The sequence below is a fragment of the Acinonyx jubatus genome, chromosome D2 (assembly GCF_027475565.1).
Source record: "Acinonyx jubatus isolate Ajub_Pintada_27869175 chromosome D2, VMU_Ajub_asm_v1.0, whole genome shotgun sequence".
Lineage (NCBI taxonomy): Eukaryota > Metazoa > Chordata > Mammalia > Carnivora > Felidae > Acinonyx > Acinonyx jubatus.
The window spans coordinates 29019897-29028195 of NC_069393.1; the positions used below are offsets into that span (position 1 = coordinate 29019897).

Here is an 8299-nt window from a genome sequence, read left to right on the forward strand (position 1 = left end):
AGGCACCCTTAAGATGAATTTTTTATTTTTATTTCTATTTTTAATTAATTAATTATTGTTTTTTACTATAATATATTGTCAGGTTAACTAACATATAGTGTACACAGTGTGCTCTTGGCTTCGGGAGTAGATTCCCATACTTTATTGCTTACATACAACACCCAGTGCTTGTGCCAACAAGTGCCCTCCTCAATGCCCATAACCCATTCCCCCCCCCCCCCCCCCCCCCGCTCCTTGCCCTCCCTCAACCCTGTTTGCTCTCTGTATCTAAGAGTCTCTTACGGTTTGCCTCCTTCTCTGTTTGAAACTATTTTTTCCCCTTCTCTTCCCACCCCCATGGTCCTCTGTTAAGTTTCTCAAATTCCACATGAATGAAACCATATGGTATAAGATGAATTTTTTAAGATGATTGCTTGGCCAGAAGGTTTGTGCATTTTTAAGGCTTTGGTCATATATTGCCACTAGTGGTATGTGTTTGTCTCTGCTCACTCTTACCAACAGGGTATTTTAATATTTACTTTCCTTGGCAACTCATGATTACAATGAACAGTTAATGTAGCAGGATATAACATAGTGATGCTCTTAGGAGCGCTGATTTGTATATCTTGAGTTGTTTACCCTGACCAAATTATTTCCAATGGCTGTGTATTTTTGTCCTCACCTGTGTTGACAGGTTTTAATCTTCATCACTAGCTCTCACTTCTTGCTTCTGTCAATATAACTGCTGAAAGAAATGCACTACTTGTTAATGGCCTACTTGTTTCATGCCAAGAAATCAGTGCTCTCTTTTAGAGTGTATAAACTGAGTATGAAATAATGAGCCTCAAAATAAGCCTGAGAATTTCTCCTAAGACTAAAATTTAGGAACTTTAATGGATGTACTTTGAATATGTTTTTGGTTTTGTTTTCTGGCTTTCAGTTTTGTTCCAGAAACTTTGAATTTAATGGGAAGATTAATTAGCTAATAGTTAATGGACATTAAAAAAAGAATCTCCTGTACTCAGTGTACTTGCTTATGGTTTCTATTTTGCATTTATATTAATCCTCTAAATTCCCCCAACAGGCAGAGTGGCATGATTCAGACTGGATACTTTCATTGCCAGCCAAGTTACCTGAAATTGAAGAATATTATGATGGAAACACATCTTCCAACTCCAGGCAGAGGAGTGGCTGGTCAAGTGGCCGGTCTGGCCGATCTGGCCGGTCAGGTGGTCGATCTGGTGGCCGGTCAGGTAGACAGAGTCGACAGGGGAGTCGGTCAGGAAGTCGACAAGATGGTAGAAGACGAAGTGGGAATAGAAATCGATCAAGAAGCGGGGGCCACAAACGGAGTTTTGACTGAGTATTTGATAGTTGATCTACCAGTGTGAGCTTGCCTATTTCTGCCTAATCATGTACATTATCCACCAAAAATTAGGTCATCATAGTTGAGGTATGTGTCTGCTCTTTGCAAAGAAGTTGGTCATATTTTTTTAAAAAGTGTTTCACAAGAATGGTTGTAAACAAATCTACTTATCCAGTTATACCTTTGAATAAAAAAACCTCCTTTTATTGTCTCTTTTCACTATGTGTTAAGAATTTTGTCACTGTAATCTTCTACAGTTTCTTCTAAAACATGACAGTCAAATTAATCTTAAGATTACTTGCATTTTGAAAAATGTGGTGTATTTGTATTGAGATCATTCCTTCCATAGGCTATGTAGTAGAAAAGAAATCCTTTCTACATTAAAGGGATATATAAACCATATATATATGGTTAGGTATATATATATATATATACCTGGTTGGGTATATATATATATGGTTGACTGGTTAGGTATAACATTTAAATTCTAGATACAGTTAATTAAAAAGGTGTGCAAGCAGTGTACGCTCAATAATTTATTCACCAGATAATGATTGAAGTCTACTATGTGCCTATATGGTTAGGTATATATATATATACCCGGTTGGGTATATATATATATGGTTGACTGGTTAGGTATAACATTTAAATTCTAGATACAGTTAATTAAAAAGGTGTGCAAGCAGTGTACGCTCAATAATTTATTCACCAGATAATGATTGAAGTCTACTATGTGCCTATCACTGTGTTGATCACTAGGGATTTAGTTGGTGAACAAGGCACAGCACTATCTTCAAGGAACTTACAGTCTAAAGACAAACAGTTTTGAATGAAATTAACATCTAAAGGCTAAGATGGATGGATGGTAGGCTAAGATCCTACCTGGATGGAATGTTAAGGACCTAGTTTGGGTACACCAAACCAGTCTTAGGAGTCAGAAAGGCTTACTAGCAGTGATACCCAAAAAAAGAAATAAAGCAAAAGTATCCGTTGATCTAAGCAAGTGTGTGTGAATGGTTGGAAGAAGCGTTCAGAAGGGAGAGGGTTTACAGGCAGGGAGAACAGAATATGCAAATAACCAGAGCCAAAGAATACCATAGCAAATCTGAGGACCTACAGTTCAGTATGGTTTGCATGTGACAGGCAGAGGGAAGGAATAAGAGAGAGTGAGTTAGTATTTAACAGGGACCTTATTTTAAAGGCCTTGTGTGCATTAAGTTTAAACGTTCTCTTGAAGACTGGTGAACCATTAAAAGATTTAAGGTAAGGAATGACATAATGAGATTTGTGTTTTAGAAAAGTTTATTGGCTACACTGAAGGGACTGGATCAGAGAAGGGCCAGATTGGAGGTAAGGAGACCTCTTATGATGCTGTTGGAACAATCTAAGGTAGAGGTGATGATGGTCTGCATTACTAGTAGGTAACATGTTTTGATGATAAGAACTGAGGCATTTGGGAGCTTATTACTTGGCCAGAATCCCAGCTGGATCAATGTAATGGAATGAGGATTTAAACCCAGATAAGTCTACCTTCTGAACCAGCATTCTTAACCACTGTGCTAAATAGTTGGTGGGTGACACTGAGAAACATGCATAGATTTCCAAAGTTTTTTGTTTTTTTTAAGTTTATTATTATTTTTTAGTAATCTCTATACCCAATGTAGGGCTTGAACTCATGACCCCAAGATTAAGAGTTATGTGCTCCTCCAATAAGCCAGCCAGGCATCCCCAAAGTTTTTAGGAAATAAAATGGTTAGGACTCAGTACTTGATTGAATTGGAAGATGAGAGAGATGCAGAAGTATAAAACAGGTTTTTGTCACTGAGATAAGGTACTAGGAGGAAGAATAAGAAAAGTTATGTGGGGAGGGAGGGGGGATATGATTAGTTCAATATTAGATATATTTTAATATTGAGTAGCCCATGAGATCTTAAAGGAAGATGTAAGAGGAGGTTAACAGTATACAGTTGGATTTGTAAGTTTGAAGCAGAGAGAGATCTGTTCTAGAGGTGTAAAGATTTGGGAATAATAAAACAATGGTAATTATAGTTAAGGCAGTGGAAGAGTATATCTAGTGAAAGTATAGTAAGAAAAGAGGACTAAGGGGTAAACCCAGAGGCAAACTAATGTATTCACTACATAACAGAGGAAGGGAATCCCATCACTATCAATAAGAGGTAAGAAGAAGGCAGAAAGTCCAGAAGTATGAGGCTTTCAAAGGAACCAGAAGATGAGCCTGAGATGGCCATTGGATTTAGCAAAAAGGAGATGTTTGACGTGGGGAACACCCAGAGTAATAAAATGTTGAAAGTAGAAAGCATTGAACAGTGGGTTCAGGTGGAAATGAGAGATAAAGAAGTAGAGACGACAAATCTGTCTTCCAGAAATTTGGCTGTGAATAGAGAAGAATAAGCTAAAGCTGGAGTGAAAGAAAGGACATGAGATGACAGTTTTTTGTATGTGTGGGCTGGGGGAGGATGAAGGAAATTAGAGCATGGACTACTACTACAGGAAGGAGCCAGAAAGGAGGGAGGAAGAGAAAGAACATATGATGGAGCAATATCTCTATGAAGACCCAGAAGGATGAGCTTAGGCAGACAATTTAGCCTTAGAGGTAGAAGCACATTTTGCCAGGAGGAAAGTATGGTTATCACGTAGGTGAGTTTGCAGGTGATAAGGTAAAAATTAAGGGAGTGCCTGCCTGATGTCTTCTATTTTTTTTCTGTGGTATTCTTTCGTGGTCATCTACTAAGGGTGAAGAGGGAAGTAGCAGGCTAGATCTGAGAAAATGGGAGAAACACTGAGGTATCAACTGTAGAACAAGATAGCTTACTAGGGAAACAGGGTCACAGGCAGCTTTGAGGGTCCAGCTGAGATTAGAGACTTCATTTATTCTGGCAGCAATTAGAGCACTTGAGTGACTTCCTGTAATAACATTTCAGTATTCTGTTGTAGGAATGGAGATGGCAGATACCTGCTTGATCCAGGATTGGGGTTTTGCTCTGTGAGATGAAAGGATGAAGAACTTTGGCAAAAGTGATCGGAGTAATGGTCCATGGAGTCTAGACTGCCTAGGCATTGAAGTGGAGGTAGGGTTGATAACTGGGAGAATATAGAAGGAGCAAAGACCTGAAGGTCACTGAAAGTTCTCTGAGTTTGAGATTTCAAGAGTGGAGCAGTTGGGGAGAAGACAAGTTCAGGGTTTGGTAGCAGGCCTGTTCAGGGGCAAAGGTCACTTCAGATGAGATGGTCAAAGAACTGAGAATCTAGCATTCTTTGGGTGTTTTCATGGACAATGAAGTCTTTAGGACTGAGGAGGGAGAGGAAGACTGAGCCAATGAATGGTAGAGTTTAAGTTACGGAACAAGAAAGCATATAGGGTGATATTGCCATATATCTTCAAGGGGAAAAGGGCATTTGCATGATAGTGAAGGAGTAATAGTTTGGAAATGGTTTTAAAGAAAAGAAGAGGACATGGATACCAGGGTACGTGGGATATGAGGGAATGAGCAACGTGTGAGGGAAAGCTGCAAGAATAGTATTTTTCAGCAAACCCAGATTTCAGTTAAGCCGGGGTGTGTGGGGGGAGGACTCAGTGCTGGATTGAGAAAGGGAGAGGTTTTGATTATGGGAAATGATTAGGTTCCAGGTAGCCATGATTCGGGGGAAACGTGTCAGTTGGCTCTGCATATGAGTAGCTGTGAGCTCTGCATTTATACTGAAGATGAAATCGGGGCTCATTCCTACAAAGGTGCATGAGTCCTAGTACTTTAGTCAGAGTAAGTTGTATACCTACAATGCCCCAGGCACCATGTTCAGGGTACACAGGTGAATAATGTGTGCCTGGTCTCTGCCCTCAGGAACTCAGAATCTAGTGAAATAAACGGCCACAGAAACCTAGGTCCAGGGCAATGACTAGTGCAATAATTTGAGAGCTCTGCACAAGGGCACCTAGCCCAGCCCAGGAAACGGGGGTGGGAGTTCAGAGAAAGCTTTTTGGACATGATGATTGAAAATGGATTAAGTCAGGTAAAAGGAGCAAAGTGGGAATGGACATCGAGGCAAAGGCATAGAATAGCTAAAAAAACAAGGTCTAAGCATGGTGAATGAGAAATAGCTCTCATTGCTGGGCTTCTCACTTCACGGAAAGCAGTGATGAGAACAAGGTAAGGTCCTATCTCGGAAGGCTTTGTAGGCCTTGTTTTGAAACCCACTGAAGGCTTTCAGGGAAGTGAGTGAAAAAGATAAGCACGTAGGTGCATGCTAGCAGGGTGGAGGTAGATTTTAGGGGTCCACTTGCTAAAGGCTGGCTTCCCTATTAGCAAGGAAGATGGGGCAGGTCCTAAAAAAGATTAAGTAATAGCTTTCCATACCTTCTAGAAGAAGGTGGGGGCAGAATTCTCCTCTTTGGGCTGCATTTAGCCCCTTATTTTTGCTCTTTCTTCACAGAGCCCAGCACCTTCATGCTTCCACCTTTTGGCTATTCAGAGCCTCCTGTTTGGTATTTGTGCCCTAGTGTGGTCACTTAACAGCTATGAATTTAATTAAATCAGTTACTCTGATCTTCAGTTTTTGAACTTGTAAATGTCTGTCTTATTAGAAATTTGAATAATGAATTCACATTTATGTGTGAATGTCTGAGAGCTTCCTCTCACATTGTTTTTGTTTCACATGTCTTGTGGGTAGTGTTTAATGTTTTTTTAAACCATATTCCTTTTTCATATTAGTAATATGCATCCATTGTTGAAAATTTGAAAAAAATAGAGGAGCAAATGGAAGAAAATAAAAACCATCCATAATTCCATCACTCAGATAAATTACTGCTAACATATTGTTGTGTAGACTTTTGAATTAGTGTGTGTGTGTATGTATGCATACTTTTTGAAACAGAAATTCTCCCCCCATTTTATGAAAACACGACATTATCTACATCAGAGGAAACTGGTCTGGCAGAATCAATACCCAGAACTTCACATTTCCAATCAAATGTATGTATAAGACCTATTTTTTGTCTACTTGTTGCTGAATTTTATACTGATAACTAGATTTAATGCAGTAATTTGGCTGCCTTTGACCCAAAAAGGGCCTTTGCAGGCTTCCTCTGAGAATTTTGGCCTTATGCCTATGTGTAGGTATATTACAAAGGAACTTACATATTTTATAAACCTTGACAACAGTTTTCCATTAAGGAGTGTTCTGGGCTCACTCAGTTGTTGAACATCTACTGGTAATAAAAATGTCCCTGTATGGTTTATAGCAGTATCACAGAGGTTCCTTAAGGGAGGGACTGGGCCTTCACTAAAGGTACTCCAAACTCCCATGTACAATGCTGAAATCCTAGATGTTAAGCATTTTATCAGTTGGTTGATTGCATTCATGCTTCCTCCCCCTTCTACACCTAATACCAGGATGATTGAATTGCTTTCCTGCGTGGGCATAGAGCTAAAATTTATTTTAAGGGATTTCTCTGTCTTCCCCACACCCCAACATTGCCATTTTAATGGTCAATCAACTTTTAGTGTCAATCTACCATGTGCCTATGTACCAGGCGCTGTTTGAAATCTTTGGGATACAAAATAGGTAAATCAAGGTTCCTAGCTCAAAGATATCACAGAGTATAAGTTAAAGAAAGAGTTGCTATAGATTTACATAAGTTTACCTGCTAAAAAATTGAGACTGTGAAACATCAAGTAACAGTTTTATGTGAAACATGAAAATTTTCCATTGAAATGTCATTTGAAAATGTGCAGTAAATACAGAAATAAAACTTCTGCATTTACCTTTGTCATAAAATGATTATATTTTAAGTTGTCTTTCTAAACACCTACAAGTTTTAATGGCTGTCATTTATTGTACTTTACGTGCCAGACACTGCTAATCCCTTTTCATTCATTATCTTAATTTTCTCAGCCCACGAGAAACTCATTGATTTCTCCTGATTTCATGCAGGAGAAACTCAGGTTCCAATTAAGTAATGTGTGCAAAATCAGAGAAAGACCAAGCAGTGCAGGCTTTCAAAGCCAGGCATGATTTCAACGGATTTTTAAAAATTATTCCCAATTCTTTGGATCACTAGTTCTTCAGAGTTTAGTGACATTGTCATAGATCATTCTATGGATGATCATGGACCACTTTCCTCAACTCCTCGAATTAGTATATTGCCCCAATTATGCAAGATTTAGAACCCTGTATTTTTAATTAAAAATATTTTTACGTTTTACTTAGAGTGCAAACAGGGGCAGAAAGAGAAGGAGGTAGAGGATCCAAAGCAGGCTCTGCACTGACAGCAGTGAGCCCGACCTGGGGCTCGAACTCATGAACCCCCAGATCATCACCTGAGCCTAGGTCCCAGGCTCAACTGCCTGGGCCACGCAGGTGCCCATAGAGCCCTGTATTTTCTTTTTTTTCAACGTTTATTTTTGGGACAGAGAGAGACAGAGCATGAACGGGGGAGGGGCAGAGAGAGAGGGAGACACAGAATCCGAAACAGGCTCCAGGCTCTGAGCCATCAGCCCAGAGCCTGACGCGGGGCTCAAACTCACGGACCGCGAGATCGTGACCTGGCTGAAGTCGGACGCTTAACCGACTGCGCCACCCAGGCGCCCCAGCCCTGTATTTTCTTATAGAGGTCCATGTGGTTTGGGTGCTCTTCCTACTGGTCCCAAGGACGGTTGGGGTGCCTCTCTGTGTCTTCAGAATAACTGATACTCCTCTATCTTCCAGCAGTCTATAAAATTTCTTTATGACAAGTATTGTATATTCTCTGTTAACTGAATCCTAGCCTTGTTTCTCCTGACACCTGACACTGAATGCTTGGGGGATGTTTACGTGCATGCAATTAGGAATGACATATCCGACTGAATTCTAATTCTTATCCAGGCTTGCGAGTCTGGGCATCTCCTTTCAGTGTCCACGTTTCCACAAGGTGATCAAGAAGACACATTTACCGCGTCT

The 8299-nt window shown here is 40.0% G+C and overlaps 1 protein-coding gene across 3 annotated transcripts in view; it reads left to right on the forward strand.

Annotated features, from left to right (window-relative positions):
* Positions 1–1564, forward strand: part of DDX50 (DExD-box helicase 50) — a 31679-nt gene extending 30115 nt beyond the window's left edge. For all 3 annotated transcript variants that reach the window (XM_015063362.3, XM_027062157.2, XM_053207434.1), the window contains one exon: positions 1064–1564. In XM_015063362.3, coding sequence (XP_014918848.2) covers positions 1064–1342 — 279 coding nt within the window. In that variant the 3' untranslated portion in view covers positions 1343–1564. The remainder of the gene's footprint in view (positions 1–1063) is intronic.
* Positions 1565–8299: the final 6735 nt, after the last annotated feature.